The sequence below is a fragment of the Odocoileus virginianus genome, chromosome 15 (assembly GCF_023699985.2).
Source record: "Odocoileus virginianus isolate 20LAN1187 ecotype Illinois chromosome 15, Ovbor_1.2, whole genome shotgun sequence".
In the NCBI taxonomy this organism is placed as follows: domain Eukaryota; kingdom Metazoa; phylum Chordata; class Mammalia; order Artiodactyla; family Cervidae; genus Odocoileus; species Odocoileus virginianus.
Genome location: NC_069688.1, coordinates 30,702,482 through 30,724,703, shown reverse-complemented (window position 1 = coordinate 30,724,703; position 22,222 = coordinate 30,702,482). Strand labels below are relative to the sequence as shown.

The 22,222-nt window shown below is 45.6% G+C and overlaps 1 protein-coding gene across 1 annotated transcript in view; it reads left to right on the top strand.

The window, feature by feature from the left end:
• ZNF704 (zinc finger protein 704) overlaps window positions 1–22,222 on the top strand; it is a 247,159-nt gene that overhangs the window by 172,293 nt on the left and 52,644 nt on the right. Inside the window, exon 3 of the mRNA XM_020891160.2 lies at window positions 20,460–20,563. Within this exon, the coding sequence (XP_020746819.2) occupies window positions 20,460–20,563 (104 nt within the window). The remainder of the gene's footprint in view (window positions 1–20,459; window positions 20,564–22,222) is intronic.

Here is a 22,222-nt window from a genome sequence, read left to right as displayed (position 1 = left end):
TCAAATTTGCCTGGTGTTTATGTGGGAGAGGAATCAGAACCGGGCTCTATTATACTGAGCTGCCTGAGGAAACGGCTGGTGTTGCCTCAACACGAAAGAGAACTTTCTTTCTGAATTGTCTCAATGAAGACAGAGTTTTCTCTGAGCATGAGGAGTTCCTCACTGTGAGAGCAAGGAGTCAGAGTTCATGTGGTCAGGATGCTATGGAAGGCCAGGTGTGGCTTCAAATGACAGGTCGGACTGGCTGACCCTGAGATAGTTTTCCTATGAGTGGATTCTATCATCTAATCCCAGGAAACTCTTGCGGGTTGTAACTGATCTCTCAGCTCTCATATGCCTGGAAGTCTGTGATACTTTTTTTTTTTTCCCTCTAAGTACATTTATTACTTGCAGTTTCACACAATCACATGTACCAGTGTTTTTGTCTATTTGACATGAGCTTAAAGTATCTTCTGAAATCTATCCTTATCAACCAAAAGTCAGGATCATCAGCAAATTCAAATGTTATTCTGTGCCCTTGTCCAGATCATTTATAAAATGATCCAAGCAGCATCTTCGCAGGAACGTGGTTGTTAACATGTCTCCATGCAGAGAGGTACCCATTCATTTCCACCTTGTTTCCTGTTTCTAAACTGGCTCTCTGTTCATGACAAGGCTCCCTCAATCCTCTGGTAATTCCACTTTTTAAAAATAGTCTATAAGGTGGAATTGTATTAAAGGCATTTTTAAAGACTAAAGCTTTTTTAAAAAAAGAAAAAGACTAAAGGAGCTACCTTCAATGTATTTCCTGTTGCAGTCTGAAGTGGTTTGGAAGCTGTGTGTGGTCTAACCCACTCGGCACTATCACTAAACATCAGTAGGGAAGACAGGGCTGTGAGCTATTACCTTCACTGCCTCCCCTCTATCTATGTGCATATTTCTCTATTACCTTCACTGCCTCCCCTCTATCTATGTGCATATTTCTCTCCTCCAGAATTTATCAATATAATGGGTGAATCAGCCATAAATTGCTTTTGCAGAAGTTATATCATTTGCTCAGTGTCTGTGGCCCCACTTTTTTACTTTGACCAACATCAAAGATAAAAAATCTGAGCCTCAGTAGTTGTAGGTTTCCACAATCCCCTGGGACTCCTTATAAAATTAGTTATATTCTGCCCTTTAGCACAGGGCTATTTAAAGACAGATTATATGTTTTGAGCTCTGTAGGTTCTCTCTTAAGTTTCTTTAAAACAGTTTGTAACCTGCTGGAGGCTGTGGATCAATTTCAAGCAATCTATCAATTCACTGAAATAATATACAAAATCTTGTGCTCATGTATATAGTCATTTTTCCTTCCGGATTCAAACTTTACAGCTGACCTGCCACTCACAGTGGGTTTCTCTATCCTTCTTTGTATGAGACCAAAGCATCATTAGCCCCACTACCATGAGATTGTTGTTGTTTGCTACTATTCACTTCTGTTACCACTGCTGCTACTATCAGAACTGTCACCGTCATCAGGACTGTCATCAGTTTCTATCTTCCCAGTTGCTTATAGTCTCTGACATCTGTCACTAGGAAGCTGGAACATACACAGCTCGTGAAGTAACTTGGATTGTGGCCAAAAGTACACGATGTACCAGGAAGAATGGTGTTCCCCCTGGCCTAAGATTCTGGGCATTGCCTGGCAATGCTGCCAGGCACCCCAAGTTCACCAAGGTGGGCCCTTTCCCTCGCTGCTACCAAGCTGGCTCGGCTTGCACAGTGAGCGTGTCACTGGGCTCCAGCTTGTGGCCAACTACTCTCACATGTCTGCCACCCTATCCACTTGAGGTCTTACCCGTCTCTTTCCCTAGCATACTGGGTAGAAACAGTGTCTTAGCTCAGGCTGTGGAATATCATATTTATAAGCAATATAGATCCCTGGGTCAGGAAGATCCCCTGGAAAAGGGAATGGCTACCCAATCCAGTATTCTCGCCTGGAGAATTCCACTATTATAACTTCATCTAAACCTAATTACGTCCAAAGGCTATACCTCCTAATACCAACACACTGAATTTGGGGAGGACACAGACACTCAATCAGAAACACATATGGTGGTGTCCCACTGCCTGGATGGGAATCCAGTACCCACTACTTACTTTCCACTACCTCTCTGTGCCTCAGTTTCCTCATCCCTAAAAATGGAGGTAATGATAATATTGGCCTCATAGACTTATTTTGAGGATAAACTGAGTTTATAAAAGTAAAGGTTGGAGCAGTAGCTGGCATATAGCAAATGCTGCATAAATGTTAACTATTGTGATTTATTTAAGGAGGTAGGTTATACCCTGGATTTGACCCAGTAGGACCACAATCCAAAGGAGTTATAATAAAGGAAAGTGAAAATGAAAGTCACTCAGTCGAGTCTGACTCTTTGTGATCCCGTCCATGGAATTCTCTAGGCCAGAATGCTGGAGTGGGTAGCCTTTCCCTTCTCCAGGGGATCTTCCCAACCCAGGGATCGAACTCAGGTCTCCTGCATTGTAGGTGGATTCTTTACCAGCTGAGCCACAAGGGAAGCTCAAGAATACTGGAGTGGGTAGCCTGTCCCTTCTCCAGGGGTTCTTCCTGACCCAGGAATTGAACCAGGGTCTCCTGCATTGCAGGCGGATTCTTTACCAACTGAGCTATCAGGGAAGTCCCTAATAAAGGAAACGCTTGGGCAAATGTCAGAGTGATCTTCGGGCAGTTCTGGAGACAGGAAATCCTTCCAGATGCTTTATATAACTTGACTGTCTTTTTCCTCTGGACCATGTTTTGCTATTGTTCAGTTGCTAACTCGTGTCTGACTCTTTGCAACCCCATGGACTGCGGCATGCCAGGATCCCCTGTCCTTCACCATCTCCCGGAGTTTGCTTAGATTCATGTCAATTGAGTTGGTGATGCCATTCAACCATCTTATCCTCTATCACCCGCTTTCTCTTTTTGCCTTCCAACTTTCCCAGCATCAGGGTCTTTTCCAAGGAGTCAGCTCTTTGCTTCAGGTGGCCAAAGAATTGTAGCTTCAGTTTCAGCATCAGTCTTTTCAAAGAGTATTCAGGGTTGGTTTCCTTTAGGATTAACTGATCTGATCTCCTGGCAGTCCAAGGGACTCTCAAGAGTTTTCATCAGGACCACAGTTCGAAAAGCATCAGTTCTTCAGCGCTTAGCCTTCTGAACCACGACAGCAAATATAACCTGTACCTCATCAAGAAAACACAAGAACACAGCTGGTCCTCCAGGAGTGTATCCCAAGGAAGCTGAGGAAGATGTCCAATCGGGGGATTTTTGAGTTTTTTCTGAAAGAAACAAGATCTCTGTGTTAAATTGCATAGTCACCAAAAAGAAACAGTACTTGTGGAGGGCATGGAAGTACACCACTCAGATCTCCTTTCAAAAGAAGCTGCAGCTGTGGGGAACACAGTTGCCAGCCAGCCTCTTGAGGCCACTCTTTTGAATCCACTGCAGCTGGTAAAACCACACTTCTCCTGGGCTGCCCTCCTCCAAGGACCTGGCTCAACAGGGCTCCTAGAGGTGGGCCATTCTGCCTGACCTGGAGCTCCTCTAAAGGGCAACTTCAGGACCCCATCAGCTTGATCTGAGACTTTCTTTGAATTGCTCCCAAGTACTTCCTACCCAATCCTCAGGCTTCCCAGGTGGTGCTAGTGATAAAGAACATGCCTGCCAATACAGGAGATGTAAAAGACGTGGGTTCGATCCCTGGGTCTGGAAGATCCCCTAGAGGAGGAAATGGCAACCCACTCCAATATTCTTGCTGGAGAACCCCATGGGCAGAGGAGCCTGGGGAGGGGGCTACAGTCCATGGGGTTTCAAAGAGACAGACACAACTGAAGTGACTTAGCACCCAATCTTCTGTCCTTACTCTTTCCTCACAGGTGTCAGACCTGGCTCGGGGATGGGGGCAGGCTCCCCCACCTTCCCGTGCTCCCAGCCCATCTCCTTTCATAGCCTCTTCCCACGGAGTCTTCTATAAGTGAACTTACAGAGCTGCTCTTGTCTTGGTGACTGCTTCTGGAAGCACTCAGACTGACACAGAGCTATTACTCCCTCTCTGAACTTCTAGAAGTTTTACCTGCCTACAAATGAAAGCAGATGCTTATTTCTGTCTGTGCTGGATGAACCTTCATAGATATGGCATACCAAGCGAGTCAGTGATGTATCATAGTCAAAGGGTTTTTTCCTCCATATTTTTATACTCATTTTAATTGGCTCATTTTCTCATCAGATTTCAAATAAATCCAGATTCTTAGCCTGTATGTGTGTTAATTCCTTATCATAAGATTATTGGTACAAGTATGCAGAAAAGTAAATTTATAAGCCTTCGTAATGATTCCAAAAAGAGGAAAGAAGACAGGTAACTGCTGAACTGTTGACTAATAGAGGTCTATTTGCATTTGAAATATTTAGAACTTCATAATAGTACAGAATGGAAAGATATATTGAATGGGTAATTCTGCCATAGTTTAATCAATGTGCCATTAGAGTTAAGTGCACCTATAAACTGCTGGTACACTAGTGTGACAACCTAAACGAGTGAAAAATTACCAGCAGAGGTGGAAATTATTATTTATACCTGATAGCTGTGCAATTGTTTTCAGTAATGCTTTTTACATTAAATATTAACTCCAGCATCCTAGCCTTATAAGCCATTTATATTGTTTCCAGAAGAAACGTGAAATAGTAGCTACAATGCTTTACTTCTCTGGTCCATGGACTTCTCTTGGCTTCAGCCTAAGCCCTCTATGGCATTCCTAACCTGTATTCATCCACCTCTTATTACAGGAAACTGGATATGCCCTGGCCAGTAGCCATCCAGCCGTGTCACTGATCTGCTGTTATGTCCAGCAGTAACCTTGGCTTGTGTTCCTAACTATATCAGTTTCTCCTGCTTATTCCTTCGGGGAAGTCATGTTCCTGCATACACAGAGTATACAAAGCAAAATGTGCAATTGTTCAGACTTTGGGTGTTCAATAAATAGGTTTGATTTCATAGAGCTCAGATTGTCCTGTTATGAACACATTTAAGAATGGTAGAATTACCATTTTCAAGGGAGAAGATTCATAACTGACAGTTTGAATTGATCTGTCACCAAATAATAGGTGTATGAATTGACAGAAATATATATCGTTAACATAGTTAAAATATAGAGATTTCAGCCAACAGAGCCAGTGTGTGTGAGTCCTCTAGAGGGCGATGTAGATGCTTGCACTCATTTCCCAGAATCTGGACATTCCAAGTGTCTCATGTAGAACATTGATGAGGTGTGGGGCAAGGAGTTCTGCCTAAAGAAGTACTTTTCACATAGTAGATATTGAATTGAAGCTTGCTTGAATTATATTAATAGGAGATTATCTTTAATAAAAGCCAACTCCAGAAATAAAATTACCCACAATACACACTTAAGGAAAGAACCACTGTCTGGCTCATTGATCTCAAACAATCGATTTAAATTGAGGATAAACTGGTTCACTTCTAGCCTTTGAAACTAAAAATAAATGTTTGATAAGAGCATAAATCAGATTGAACCCTATGAAACTGCCACTTTGGTATATTAGAAAAGAGTGAATATCGCAATTTCATATGGTTCAACGTAACAGTTCAATATAACAGGTACTTGTGTAGGGGTTAGAATTTGGGTGGATGAATTGAATTGAAATTTAATCATTCAAAACATTTTAAGAATGTTATAAGAATTCTATTTAAAGAAAATCCATAGAGAATCTTTTTGAAAGCCAAACCCCTTTAAAAACTAATAATAAGCCTAAAATTTAATTTATTTTTTCTACTTGAACTTTTGTATTCTCATTAATGTGGAATCACCCATATATATAAAGAGAACCTTTTCATTATAAGATAATTTGAAGTGTAATATAGGAAAAAAATGTGTAATCTAAAATAGATCATGCTAACCTCACCAATATATTGCACTTACAGAAGGTGACAAGCATGTCTTGAATTTGAAACAAGGTTACAGAGCAGATCATGAAAATGGCATTCATGTGTGTTGTGAAGCTCCCATTGGACCACTGGAATAAGGCAGGGCTAGCATACTGGCCAAGTGCCCTTAGGAAATTACCATAGTCTTCACATTTGTAAATGGGCAGTAATATCAATAAAGTGACCATTTCAAATAAGGTACATAGGCATTTGGCATTGGGAATGCTGAATAAATATTATCTATTATTAGAAAAAAGATGTTTTTGAAAAAAAGATGACTTTTTTCTTTTTTTTAAGTCAAATCTAAAATGAGCAGTTTAAAAAGGAGTTAATTCATTAACATACATACCAGTTTGCCCCCTTCTTTAATAGCATGAGACAATGCACACATCAGTCCTGCCATGGGTGTAGCCAGAAGTGACTGAAGTCTGCAAGCAGGCCCCAGACAAGCTAAAGATGAAATAAACCAAGGATTATAAATAGAACAACAAGTTCCATATCTACCCCCTCCCACCACCCTCAAGCACCCTCCCCCCCACCCCCCAGCCCTGCCCCAGCCTAGAGCAGGGGAATGAGCTAGCCCACTGACCTGCTAACAGTTTTCGTCTGCCCAGCTCAAGTGGCCGCTCCTGGGAGGTAGGGCAGGTACCCCGGTGCCTGTAGTATGTGGGCAGCAATGTGTACAAAGCTGCTTTCTCCTACAGAGAGGGGGCTTCCTCTTGCTCTGGAGAAGCCTTTTGGGGCGGCTTGCTTGGAAACAGTAGGAGCCTCTCTCTGTGGAAAAAGTCAGGTAAGACAGCTACAGTGACCATCCCTCACCCACACTTAGGCCTGTTGCCAGCATAATAATGATACCCACTCAGGAAAGAGAAGTATGAGAAATAAGAAACAGTATTTTTAAACCTTACTTTAAAAAATTAATATCTAGAGAAAAAAAATCACTTTTCCCCTAAATTGGCAAACTAGAAAACACTCAATTGGTTTTTTCCCAATTGCCCTTATGAAATAACTGTTATTCCCATCAGTGTAGCTGGAAATTATTGTTTTTTAATCTTTAAACTTATGAATTTTTTTCTTCATACATATGTATTATTGAAGTATAGTTGACTTGCAATGTTTCAGGTGCAGAGCAAGGTGGTTCAGTTAAACATATACATGTTATTATTTTTCAGATTATTTTCTATTATAGGTTATTACAAGATATTGACTATGGTTTCCTGTGCTAGAGAGTAAACCTTCATTTCTTGTTGCGTATCTATCATTGAAGCCTCAATGGATTTCAGGCCTTGGAGCAACAATGTAATTAACCCCACCAGAAAGTCTGGAATGACCTGACTTGGATGTGAAAGTACAAGTGAGAGATGCGATTGTGATCACATTTTCCTTCTTGAGGACAGCTGGGGCATGTGACCTGCAGCCTGTTAGCTGCTGCAGGTGACCTGAATGACCCAGACTTCGGCTCTGTTGGCCTGGGACCCACCACCTCTGCACACATGGCCGGCTCTGCCCAGCCAGGTGCTCCCGAGAACGCAGGGACTGGCTGGCTTGCTGCCCAGATGGACAGACTGCGTGCATCCTAAGTCACTCAGTCACGTCCAACTCTTTGTGACTCCGTGGACTGCAGCCCACCAGGCTCCTCTGTCCATGGGGATTCTCCAGACAAGAATGCCAGAGTGGACTGTCATGCCCTTCTCTGGGAGATCTTCTCGACCTAGGGATTGAACAGACGTCTCTTATGTCCCCTGCATTGGCAGGAGGGCTCTTTACCACTAGCACCACCTGGGGAAGACAGATAGCAGCCCAAGCAAAAACCCGCTAAAACATCCATGGGCCCTTTCCAGACAGTCTGACTACCTTGCCTGGCCACTGCTGAGAGGCAGGCAGATGCTTCTGGAATACAGAGAGTCAGCAAGAACCTGGCCATCCAGAGTTCAGGAAGAAAAAGGCCACTGTTCTGGGCAGGAGATGGAGTCTGGGACCATGGTCACCTGCAGCTCCTTCCATCCCCTTCTCTGCACAGAGCACATACGTCCACATGTAGACAGTCACACACAGACCCACGCAGGGCATCAACCCGGAAAGACACAGGCATGAAGATAACACAGATACACACACACACACACACACGCACATTGTCACAAGAGAGGATTTGACATGTCCCCTCTGGTCTTCCAGCATCTGTTGCCTAAAAGGCCATCCCAGAAGGGCACTTTCACATTTATAGAAGGCTTTGTGTGCAGAGAAAACTGTGGATTTCAGCCCAGCCTCGTGGCTCCCGGAGAACACACTGACTGCAATCAAAAGCGCAAACCTACACAGCAAAAAGGCCACCAGGGGTGTTCTTGATGCTTCCCGGAGCTACACTCTGCAGCCTGCTCACATGCAGAAGTCCAGCTCATCACACAGAATTGTTTTCAGGGGATTTGGAACTTATTATTTAATAATGTTACTGCTGCCATCCCAGAGTGCGCTGACGGGTCTGCGGGCCTTGGTGAATACGGAGCAGGACCCTAGACACCGGTCCCACGTCAATTCTGCAGAGATAGGCCGGCACTCTTTGGAGCCAGTAAAAAAGATATTCATGTGAATGATTTATTTAATAGCTGAATTTTTGAGAAATTGTTTTCCACTTGAGGAACTGAATGAATTACTGGGTCTAATGAGCGGAAGAAAACGGCGCAAGATCTTCAGCTGGGCTTCTGTGCTGCTCTTTGCCACCCGGCCACCGCCTCTACTTGACACTGATTCCTCCCAAACTCTTCACGAAGAGTTGACCTTAGGCCAGGTTTTGTGCTCCATGTTGGCAATAGATGTCAGACAATCGTGATGTCCAGGGGCGAGGGGGAGCGCACACCTGACCACACCTGCGGCCGAGGGTCCGCAGGCCTCCTCCCTGGAGGACTCCCACTCCCTCCTCCCGCTCCCTGTGGGACGGAGCTGACGGTGCAAGGGGGAGACAGGCGGGGCAGGGGGAAACCCAGAGGAAGCTTGCTCCCAAAGCAGAGGGGGTAACTTGTGCCCAGGAACGGAGAGGAGGGTGTGACTACCACTGGGGAGCTGCCCTGTGGAAAGTGAATGTGAAAGTCACTCAGTCGTGTCCGACTCTTTGCGACTGTATGGACTATACAGTCCATGGAATTCTCCAGGCCAGAGTACTGGAGTGGGTAGCCTTTCCCTTCTCCAGGGGATCTTCCCAACCCAGGGATCAAACCGGGGTCTCTCACATTGCAGGCGATTCTTTACCAACCGAGCCCCCAGGGAAGCCCTGCGGAGTACCTGGGCTGAAATGCGGCGAGACACAGCCACCCCACTAGAGAGGGCCACGCGTCTCCTGCCTCTGCTTCCTGCGCAGGGGTGTGAACCTCCTCCCGAAGGCGGTGGGGAACCTCTCAGGAAGGAATGTCTCCCAGTCCCCACGGCTGTTAACAAGCTGTCAGCTTCTCCACTCCCGCATAAACCTCCTGCTGCTTGAGGCCCCTCCACTTCTCCCCTGGCTTGACTCTCCTGACATCCTGGTCACTCACCCTTTACTAAAGACTTGCATCACCTGCTCACAGTTTCCTCTCCTAGGTGACATGAGCGACCATTATATAGGCAGCCTCACCATTCATGATGCAGTGACTTCACCCCTCCTCCACCTCTGCGCTTCTCCTGTGGCCAGGCCCTGGCCCTGCTGTCTGCCACGATTCCTCTCTCTCTCTCAAATCTCCATCTCCAGTACTCCACGCCTGCTCATGACCTCCAGTTCTTTCAGCCCTTCCTCTCTCTTGCTCCCACCCGCTTGTATTTAGATCTCATTAAGATCTCTGGTTTCTCTGCATTTGCTCCCCCATCTTTCGGCCCCTCCAGCCTTCACTCATTTCCTAAACTAAGATCCCACGGCCCTCTCTGCACACCTCTTCATCGACCCCCCCCCCCAACCAGGAAAATCCAGCAGCTGCCCCCCACCCCCTCCTGCAGCTCTCAAAGCCCCCACCCCTGCCTCTCAGCAGAGCTATTCTTGGTGGCTGTCTTGTGGTGTCCTGTTCAGCTTTCTCTCTCCTTATTCATAACTCTGACATCAAACCTTCAGCCCAGGGCCCCCACTCCCCACAGAGAACCATGCCTGCTTCTGAGGAAAGAACTAAAGCAGAAAACCTCCATAAAGACACGTCATCATGTCCCCGAGCCCACACTACACGTGGCTGTGCCCAGGCCACCAGCACTCTGCTCGCTCATTACAGGGACGATGCTCTGCCGGTGTATAAAGTGGATTCCACCTGAGCTGGGGACCCCACTCTATGCAGCCTTAGTAAAGACCTTGTCCATTTATTATCCTCTCCTGGATCTCCAACTTCTCCATCCTACTGGCCCTTTCTTGTCAGCATTTAAATGCACTAGACTCCCATTTGGGCTTCCCAGGTGGCTCAGTGGGTAAAAATCCACCCGCAGTGCAGGAGACACAAGCAGACAAGAGTTGGATCCCCCAGTCAGGAAGATCCCCTGGAGGAGGGCATGGCAACCCACTCCAGGATTCTTGCCTGGAGAATCCCATGGACAGAGGAGCCTGGCTGGCTACAGTCCATAGGGTCTCACAAAGAGTTGGACACGACTGAAGCGACTGAGCACAGAGCCCATCCATCTGAAGACAAACAAATACCTTCTAACTCCCTCCAGGAACAGCAGCCTTCTTACCTTCATAGCCAAGCTTCTTTCCAAAGTCGTTTATGATCCCTGCCTTGGATTTCTCACCTCCTAGTAACCATTCACTCCTCAACCCACAGCAATGTCACTTCCATCCATACTACAGTTTCTTCTGTTTCCTGGCTGCTGGTTCCCTTGGTCCTGATGGGCTTGGTCTCCACAGCCGTTGACACTATAAGCCTGTCCCTCCTTGAGAGTCTTTTGTCCCTTGTGATCTCCAACCCCTGCCCTCATTCCTGTTCTACCCCATCCATTCCTGCTCCGTGACCCCGAGTGCAGATGGGAAGAAACCCTTAAGCATGTTAGTGGACGGAGAAAAAAGCTAGTGGGTGCAGAAGGAGGAGCAGGCTCTTAGAGGAGGATGAAGATGGGTCCGGTGGAGCAAGGCTTCAAGCAGGAAAGGCAACACTTGAACCTACTTGTGATGCCGGAGAAAGGAGGTGAAGAGGCAAAATGTGAGAGGTCATGGCTGGTGGCCTTAATTTACTGTAAAATGTAGGAGGTTAGAGTATCCGCTGTTTACCAAAAGCCCTAATTCAAAAAGATACATGAAACGTGTTCATAGTAGCTCTGTCCCCAGTAGCCAAGACCTGGAAGCAACCTAAGTGTCCATCAACAGATGAATGGATAAAGAAGATGTAGTATATATATTACAATGGAATATAACAGTAGTAGTGTTGGTCACTCACTCTCTGCCACCCCATGGACTGTAGCCCACCAGGCTCCTCTCTCCATGGGATTCTCGAGGCAAGAACACTGGAGTGGGTTACCATTCCTTTCTCCAGGGGATCTTCCTGACCCAGCTCTCCTGCATTGCAGGCAGATTCTTTACCATCTAAGCTACAGGCATTTTACCATCTGAGTCACCAGGGAAGCCCAGAATGGACTATACTCAACCATAAAAAAAGAATAAAATTTTGCCATTTGCAGCAACATGGACTGTCAATCCTAAAGGAAATCAGTCCTGAATATTCACTGGAAGGACTGATGCTGCAGCTGAAGCTTCAGTACTTTAGCCCTCTGATGAGAAGAACTGACTCATTGGAAAAGACCCTGATGCTGGGAAAGATTGAAGGCAGGAGGAGAAGGGTACGTCAGAGGATGAGATGGTTGCATGGCATCACCGACTCAATGGACATGAGTTTGAGTAAACTCCTGGAGTTGGTGATGAACAGGGAAGCCTGGCACGCTGCAGTCCATGGGGTCGCAAAGAGTCGGACCTGACTATGCACACTCACTCACATACATATAGGTCAGATAGTTTACGTAAATTATTTAATTCTTCCAAAACCCTGTGAGGTCAGTATCATTATTATACCCATTTTATGCAAGACGAATGAAGCTGCACAAAGCTACAAGGTTTGCCTAAAATCATTCATCTAGTAAATGGAGTTGCTGGGAATTAACCCTCAGTATACTTGGCTGCAGGGTCTTTCCTTAAGCTCAGCACTAGGCTGAATATTGGGGGGCTAGGGGCACAGAAGTTAGGTTATTGGATGCTTTCGATCAGTCTCCTAGGAGCATAGCTATAATTATAAATTATTAAAAAATAACAGCTATAATGTATTTGCCAAAATATTAGATGACTGTTAGGGGAGAGAGGTGCTGTTAGAAAGGCAGGTGATGGCTCAAACAGAAAGAAGGAGAGAGTCAGGTAACTGCACAGCTGAGCCTCAAAAGCCCAGGAGTTTTTGCATGAGGGTGAAGGGGGATGGTCTCCTAGGGGGGCAGGTCAAAGGTGAGCATCCCCACCTGACCTCAGTGAGACTGACAGGAAACTCTGATGGAAAAGAGGACAGAATTCAGAGGAGGGCTGAGATACAGTAGGGGGAGAAGGTGAGGAATTACTGATGATGGAACGTGGGCCCCGGGGTACCAAGTGACAAAGGTGGTGGGAGGACCCCAGGGGACCAGAGCAGCAAGTCAGGAAAGAGGGAGGGGACTGGATGTTGACTTTTCAGGCAAAGTGAAATGGACATCAAAGCAATTGCCTGGTGCCACGTACTCAGTGGGTGGTCCGTGGACCAGTGCCAGTCTGCACTCTGTCATCAGCCCACAGTGAGCTGGTACAGAAACTGAGAGGAAGCAGCAGTTTAGAAACTTGCATAGCAGTTTGACATGACCACATCTTCCACTGGCACTAGTAGTAAAGAACCCGTCTGCCAATGCAAGAGACACAAGAGACGCGGGTTCAATCCCTGGGTTGGGAAGATCCCCTGGAGGAGGGCATGGCAACCCACTCCAGTATTCTTGCCTGGAGAATCCCCATGGACAGAGGAGCCTGGTGGGCTACAGTCCATGGGGTTGCAAAAAATCAAACACAACTGGAGCGACTTAGCACACACATCTTCAATGGGTCATTTTCCCCCTTGTATTTGACAAAAGTATTGATCCATGACTGATTAGAAATTTCTTAAAAATTATCCTTCCCCACAGGTAGTTTCAGAAGTACTGACCTGTGTTGCCTCATGTATTATCATGTGTTTGCTCTCATTTTTGCATCTTGTTTGATCAAGGCCACTGGACACCTTAATACAATAGGCAGCTTCTCTCATCTTCCTTGTAGTCTCAAAGAAACAACAGCTAAAATGAAACTGGAGGAAAATGGACCACTTTTGCTACAAGATCCCTTTAGAAAGAAAATGAAGTTTTTGTGCTTTTTAATCACATTTAACAGTGACTGAATCCAGTTTTCCAAACTCTCAGGGAAAGCTCTCCCAGAATTCCAGGATTGGAGATGTCACTGTGCCCATTCTAGTGGGAGAGAGTTTATTTTCAGAATTTATTCCTTGTCTGAAGATTACCACAAGTTTTAAAAGTAATTGAACTTGGTCTAGACAGCAGATTTCAGTGGTTGCTAAGGAACTAGATTAGTTCTAATCTAAGGGATGTAGTATTCATTTTTATTTCCGTTTTCTTACTACAGCATTTTAATTGCAGATAAATGTCTTTTATGGCTCTCTGGGGTGTAAAACACTTTTCTGTTAGCTGGTGGGCTAGCCAGGGGAGACCGTGTTTGTACACACCCTCCGAGCAGATGGCATTCAGGCATGACGTGTTTCAAAAGAAAAAAAACGCTTCTTGAGGCGTGAACAATAGTTGGGCTTGTCGGCGCAGGCCAGGGCCAAGCACTCAGGGCCAGCTGGCCGCACCCACCCAGCCGGAGACCCTGGGCCTGGGGCCGGGTCCGCCGATGCTGCACACACCCCCTGACTGCCTCTTCGTGTCACAGTTGCTGTCATCCCGCAACCTGCTGCCACAGTCACCAGGCAGTCAATTCCTCAGATAAAAGATCAGTTGTCAAACCCCAGAAACTCATTTTCCACATGGCGGCCAGGGTGAGCTTTTTGAAAAGTAAATCTGATAGCATCACCTCAACTTGACCTGACCCCTCCCCACCCGACCCTGCTGGAAACACCTCAATGCTTCCCAGGCCTTTAAGGTAAGAGCCTTAGAGAACTCCACAGGCCCGACCCAGCTGCCGCTCCCCAAGGGAGGGCTGCCAGACCCAGCTGGCCCTCCCCACCGCCCTCAGCCTTGCTTCTGAAGGCAGCCTGGCCCGTGCTCCGGTACTGACCGGCCCTGGGCTCGTCCACACCCTCAGCAAGGCTACGGCCAGTGCCCCCTTCCAGTCCTGAGCTGGGAGCTTTCCCCTTAGCCAGGAGCCCCCAGTCCAGCCACTCCTACCTGGCATTTATCACGTCTGTGGGTGGTGGTTTAGTCACTGACTCATGTCTGAGTCTTGTGACCCCACGGACTGTAGCCCACCAGGCTCCTCTGTCCATGGGATTTTCTAGGCAAAAACACTGGAGTGGATTGCCATTTCCTTCTCCAGCGGACCTTTCCCACCCAGGGATCGAACCCACGTCCCCTGCAATGGCAGTCATATTCTTTACCCCTGAGCCACCTGAGAAGCTAAATTTATGTTTATCTATGTGTCTGATGAAGGTCTGGTTCTCCAACAGAGCACAGCTCTGGAGGGCAGAGTCTCTGCTGAGTTTTCTTGACACTGTATTTCCAGGAACTAAAAGAGCTCTTTGGCACCTAATGTGAAGAACTGACTCATTTGAAAAGGCCCTGATGCTGGGAAAGATTGAAGGTGGGAGGAGAAGGGAACAACAGAGGATGAGATGGCTGGATGGCATCACCAACTCAACAGACATGAGTTTGAGTAAACTCCGGGAGTTGGTGATGGACAGGGAGGCCTGGCGTGCTGCAGTCCATGAGGTTGCAAAGAGTCAGACACGACTGAGCGACTGAACTGAACTGAACTGAAAAGAGCTCTGAGCACATAGCTAGTAGTGCAGGAATGAGGGCTGAGAGCAGAAATAAAATCCAAATGGTCACTGGAGGCTTTGGCTGCTTGTGGGGGGACCTCAAGAGCCATGATGTCATGAGCCACATCCTTGCCAAGGCTCCAGCATGTGGCACCAGTGAGGAGCCCAGCAGCTGCTCCTCGCTACACAGTTGCCACCTCTTACAGAGCACTTCTTGTGAAGTTACAACTGTCTTTATGAAAAATAATACCATCACCACCACCACCACACACACACACACACACACACACACACAGAAAAGCAACAACTGCTAATGCTGGTGCTGAATAAGAAGAGCAAGTGAAGAAACCTAACACTTTCCTCTTTCATGGGGGTTACGTGCTATGGGCGTGTTCATGAACTTGAAGGTTAATAAAGGCTAACACCCATGGAACCCTGACTCTAGTGAGGCTGTATGTTGGTGCTCATGTACATTTTTTCATTTAATCTTCTCAGCAGATCTATTCTGTTTGAACTTTATTTATTTTTGGCTGTGCTGAGTCTTCACCGCTGTGTACGGGCTTTTCTCAAGTTGCGGTGAGCAGGGGCTACTCTCTGTCGCGGTGTATGGGCTTCTCCTTGTGGTGGCCTCTCTTGGTGCAGAGCACAGGGTCTAGGTGCGTGGACTCGGTTGTTGTGGCTCGCGGGCTCTCGAGCACAGGCTCAGTAGCTGTGACGCACAGGTTCAGTTGACCCATGGCGTGTGGGATCTTCCTGGATCAGGGATCTAACCTGTGTCTCCTGCATTGGCGGGCAGATTCTTTACCACTGGATCAGCAAGGAAGCCCCTCAACAGACCTATTTTTTGTCTTCCTTTTTATAATGAAGAAACAGAGACTCCGAGATGTTAGTAATTTACCCAAGGTCACACAGCTAGTAATGGCAGAGTGGATTTGAAGCCACATGATCTAACTCATTCCAGAGCCTGTGCTCTTAACCATTACCTTTACTGCCTCTCCCAGAGAAGCCCAAGACTCCTCCTTAGCAGATATATAGGGAGTCTGTACTCAAAGACTAAATACTATCTGTTCATTGAGGAATAGTTGTCTCTTAGTCTATTACTTGGGGTTTGAATTATGGATTAACTATAAGTAGCTAAACAACCTACTTTTAGCTTCTTCCCTTTCCATTACATGTTCCATTTTGACATGTTCCTAAAATACAGATTGGTCATCTCTCTCTCCCCCAGGTTCAAAAGGGTTCAGTGACTTCCCTCTGCTTGCAAGGACATGACAAACCACTCAGCCTGGCATGTGAGGCCCTGCGAACTGGCCCAGGCTCTGTGCCGTCATCTCCCATCCTTCTAATAGGACTCCTAGGCAGATTGCAAGGCAAGGACTTGCCTAATTCCTTGCCTGAAATGTGATTCTCCCCTCTTTGAAATCCTGTTCAGTAAGCCAGGTCAACCTGAGGGACAAATCACATAGAGCAGGGGTCCCCAAACCCCAGGGCCATGGGATTGATCCATGGCCTACTAGGAGCTGGGCCACACAACAGGAGGTGAGTGGCAAGCGTGTGATCAGACTTCATCTATATTTACAGCCACTCCCCATCGCTTACTTTACCACCTGAGCTCTGCCTCCTGTCAGATCAATGGTAGCATTAGATTCTCATAGAGTCCCTCGGACAGCTAGGACATCCAACCAGTCCATCCTAAAGGAAGTCAGTCCTGAATATTCATTGGAAGGACTGATGTTGAAGCTGAAACTCCAATACTTTGGTTGCCTGATGCAAAGAACTGACTCATTTGAAAAAGACCCTGATGCTGATAAAGATTGAAGGCAGGAGGAGAAGGGGATGACAGAGGATGAGATGGTTGGATGGCATCACCGACTCAATGGACATGAGTTTAAGTAAGCTCCGGGAGTTGGTGATGAACAGGGAGGCCTGGCGTGCTGCAGTCCATGGGGTTGCAAAGAGTTGGACATGACTGAGTGACTGAACTGAATGGAATTGAAGGAGCTCGAACCCTACTGTGAACCACACATACAAGGGATCTAGGTTGCTCGCTCCTTGTGAGAATCATCCTGAAACATCCCCCCCACATCCCTAGGCCATGGAAAAATTGTCTTCCATGAAACTGGCCCCTGGTGCCAAAAAGGTTCAAGACCACTGACATTTAGAGTAACAATGAATATTACTGTTTTTAAAAAATAATTCTACGTATTATTAAGTCTTCTAGTACTCAACTAAGTTTGAGAGAAAAGAAAAATTGAAAAGCCTTTTGTAAACATATGATTAGTAAGGTTTTCTACAGTAGACTCAAATTCAATTTCAAACTAGGAGAGAATATTTAGTATTACCGATAATGTTTTTTTCCCCCTGCCTCAACAACTTTAAATCTACCAGAGGGCCTTTGTAGCGATTTTCTCAAAGTGTTACAAATTCTACTTTGGATATCATCTCTTCATGTTTAATTATAAGGATTTGAATTTACAGCACCAATTAATCAGTAATTAGATAGTACTGTACCAAAAGAAATTAAACAAAGATAAAAACAAAAACACAACTCAGCACAAGGCCATATCATCTGGTAATGTTTCATGTAGCATGATAACAATGCTTCCCAAGAAATATAGGTTAACTGAATCATTAGCTATGTATTCTTTTGATTTTTTTATTGTTGTTTTTTAGTGACTTCCAGTACCGGTGGGAAACTTAAATACAAAAACACCCTGATTATACTAATGTTTATTCCTCTTTTTGCTCATCAGAAATCTGCTTTATGACACTCAATAATTATTTTGAAATGCCAGCTTTTGGAATTGCAAAATAAATGCATATTTTATAATGATACATGCTGTATTGATCATCATACTTAACACACAAATCAGCTTTTGTGTTAATTATCAATGAGACCTATAAAACATAAACGTGTATGTTAGATGTGAAAAATCAAAAAGGCCACAGAGCAGATTGAGGAAGGAAAAACGAAGGTCCCTGAAACCTAGAGATAGAAGAGGGAAAAACCATGACTGTATAGCAGGTCCCTTTTGGGACGGGAGCAAGTGGCAAAGGGACCTTCTCCCTACAGAGTCATGCCATTTCCCTGCGCCAGGCTCATGGAACTCGTTTCCAGGTTCTTAAACCTTGTGTTAACAAAAAAAGAGAAGGCTGATAATTGGAAAGAGAAATGAGCAGCTCCCATTATTCAGTCCTGGAAGAGATGGCAGCATGGACTGCTCAGGTGCACCCCCTGCTGGCCGGGAGTGGTCCTGACAGCTGAGCTCCGGCCGGAGCCGCCTGTGGAAGGCGCCCCACCATCTGTTTATACCTAACCGTTTCTACAGCAACCTTTTCTCCTTCACGCCCCCCAAGTAACCCCTTCCCTCTGTGGCCATGACTACATGGGAAGACTGAGGCATAAAACACTCAGAATTACTTTAAGATGATTTACATTCTTTCCCTGGTGCTGTTTCAAGAGGTCTCATTTCTGGGGAAAAAAAAAAAAAAAAATTAGGATCACCTTTACTCCCAAGTGTGAGGATCTTATAAATTGTAGATGCTGTAAAATCTCTTAATGGTATGCCAAATGAGTGAGTGGTTTCTTCCCTAAGTGTACGAAACTGTCTTGAAAGTTTCTGTGCAGTGAATTTCATTGTGTGTGTTCTCAAGCTTGCTTTCTAGAAGTACTTTTCTCTGAACCAAGTAATTTGTCTTTTGATAGATCAATTTGCCAAGAGAGAGCATAAGGCACTTTGAGAAGAACTATAGAAGAAAATTTCAAACATTCCCATCTTTTGGTACCTTAGATTGAAAGAGTAAGCTTTGCTTAGTAATTCAGCACTATGGTGAACATCAGAGAGCCAAATTGTAATAATTTTTGTAATTTCATGATGAAATTGATTGAGCAGTTCCCCAACCTACCTTAACTGGGAACCGTTTGATTTTTCTCCAAGTCAGGAATCTTTTTTCCCTTTGTTGTTTTGAAGCGATGCTATAAAGTTTGTCTCTCAAGAGTTCATTGCTTTTACAAACTATACAGCACACCTGTGGATGAAAACCACCTTTGTCAAAATGTCAGTTCCTTTATCGATATGACTTATTAATCCTCCACTGTGCTCCTTCAGTTGTTCCCTCGTTTGAAATAAAATATTCATCTCTGAGGAGGCGGTACAATTTATCTAATGTCAGGGTACTATTAATGCATACATTTTCCCCCTCTCAGTGCTGACTTCATTATTGAAATGAATTTAAACAAGCCGGTTTCAATTCACAATGATCATTATCTGATGAGCCTCTATTCAGGGTTAGCTGGCCAAAATTAATGAACCAGAGTGAACTCTTCATCTCAGTGGCTCTTCATGTTAACACAGCAACTACTCTCTGCCCTAGCCTTCCTCTCGTAGAACGTGGAAAAGTCAGCACTGGAGTTTAACACCCCTCACTGCATAGTCTCCCACCCTCTCCAGAGCAGTAGATGGGTCCAGTTAATGCTCCAGCCACACCCCTGGGCACATTCCCTTCTGCTCACCCCGCACACCCCGAGCAGCGGCCAGTCCTCCAAGCCCCTGCTGCTGCCCCCACCCTAGTCCACGAGACTCTGTCCCCCCGCCTGAACTCCTAACAGTTATGTCCTAACTAGCCTCCCTGCTTCTATGCTACCTTTCCTAGAACTCATTCTCCACATAGCAGCTCAGGTCGTGATTTTTTAAATATCAGTCATTTTACATCATTAGACCTGCTTCAAGCCTTCTGGTCACATCCTGTTCCACCTGGAATAACATGGAAGTGCCTCCCACAGCTAAAAGACCCCGCGTGACCGGCTCAGCACCACTCTCCCCTTCTCACACCAGTGGGTCACTCTCCAAACGTCCAGCGCCGATTCCTGATGCCTCGCCTTCGCACAGCTGTCCTGCTGCTGGGGCTCAATTTATCCTCCTCCTCCTTCACAATTCAGCTGAAAGGTCACCTCCTCAGAGAACCTTCCCTGACCCCGTTAAGTGCAGCTGTCCACGGTCCTTGTCATGTCAAATCGTCTGTACCCGACATAGCACGTGTCACTACCAGAAATTAGTCTCTCCCTTTTTGGTTGTTTGCTGACCCTGTGTTTCTCCTCATCAGCCTTGTGTGTGGTTTACCACAAATCACCCATGCCTAGAAGAGTCTAGCCCCATACTGCACTCTGAATAAACGCCTGTTAGGTGAATGACCGATGGATGAACCTGACACCTCCTAATATTACATACAATTTTTAATCAGATTTTTTTATCAAATTAAACTTTTGAGACACTGTGCAGCTTGTGGGATCTTAGTTCCCTGAACAAGGATTGAACCTGTAACCTTTGCAGTGGAAGCTCGGAGTCTTAACCGTGGACCATCAATACTATATGATTTTGACTGAATCACTTAACTGCTGGACTTTGACTTCCTCATCTGTACAATAAAACTAACAAAGCATTGCGTTTTCATGGGGACAATCGAAAGGGGCAAACGTGTGTGGGAACGTGGCACAGAGAGGCAGAATAAACAGTTCACCACGTCCCTTCCTGTCTTCCAGGAAGTCTTCGGAGGAGCTGGACATGGATAAGGTGACGGCAGCCATGGTCCTGACCAGCTTGTCCACCAGCCCGTTGGTTCGGAGCCCTCCCGTGCGGCAGAACGGTGAGCCTGGTGCGCAGGGCGCAGGGAAGGGTCCTCTCACATCAGGAGCAGAGCTGCTCTTTGAGGAAGCTCTTTTCTTTTTCTCTTTCTCTTCCCCTTTTTTCCCTTTTTTTGTTCCCCAGTTGTTTTTTAACGACACAGCACATGAACACACCCGTATTTTAAAATTCAGCCATGTGTTGCACAAACCCTCCCAGTGCCAGCCCCTCCCCAGAGGCAGTCGCTCTCAGCAGTTTGGAACACATCCTTCCAGACTCTGGTCTTTGCACTTACGTGCAGACTCATTCCCGACACACACAATGGACCCTCACCCACTAGTGGGAAGTGAGCGGAAATGTGAAAGAAATGGACCCCGGAGCTACCAGCCTCCTCCTCATCATCCCAAAGACCCCACTGCATCTCACTCCTACGTCCACCCATCGAGTGCACATTTACTGACCTCCACCACCTTTCCAACTTGTCTTTAAGAACTTGTGTTCTGCATTGCCCCAGGTAGATGGAGATTGGTCTCATGAAGTTACTTCCCCAGCCTTTTTTTTTTTTTTTTTTTTTGTTTGGTTGGAGGGATAGTTGGACCAAAGAACTCTGAAGATTAAGTATCTTGAAAAAGCATTATCCCAGGCTCCTTAATCCATTCTTTTATTCAGTATATATTTATTAGGTACCATAACAGATGCAGCCTGGCATGCTGCAGTTCATGGGATCACAAAAAGTTGGACATGACTTAGAGACTGAACAACAACCATAATAGATGGTTTGAATATATCGTTGAAAGAGTGTCCATACTCCTAGGTAATGTACAACCTTTTGGGGGGGGGGGACTATCACAGCTGTATTAATAGCTAGCATTTATTGAGAACTTAGTATGTGCCTTATACTAGGTTTACTTTATCTCATGTAATTCTCACAATTCTATGAGATGTTATCTCTATTTTACAGATGAGTAAGCTGAGACACTTGAGGATTAGCTGACTTTAAACAGAGCTGAACCTCTTTCCATATCATTCTGATTCCAGATCTCTTGTCTCAGTCATGATATAATATTGACTCATATAATTCAATATGATAAATTAGTGGGGGAGTAGGAGATGAAGCTGGAGAGCCTGGCAGGAAATCAAGGAGTCATATCTGTCTGGTTATGAGTTTGGACATTCTTCTGAGGCTATAGGAGAGCTATTAGATGATTGAAACATTGGAAAGTTATAATTGGGTATAAAAGACAAAAACAAAAAAATAAATAAACAGAACAAAACATGTGCGTGTCCTGCACCTTGGTGGTCACAGTGGGGATGCATACAGGGCATAATTGAGAAATATGAAGAAGGCAGAATCAGCAAGACTTGGTGATAGACAGAGAAGATAAAGGAGAAGGAGTGACAAGGGTGACTTCTGGGAAGTCTATTCCCTGTGGTGATGAGCAAAGGCAGAGGAAGAGATCTATTGGTGAATGTTAGGAGCAAGAGGTGGCGTTGCCGAAGAAGAGAAATCCAGCTTGAAACACATTTAGTAGGGAGTACCTGGGGATCATCCAAAGACAGCATCTGATGGGGTTCTGGGTCAGCCTGGGAGAGAGATCTGGGCTGATGCAGAATTGAAAGGCGACATTTTGAAGCCATGAACGTAGATGAGCTGACCCTAAGAGAGCTGTGGAAAAGTAAA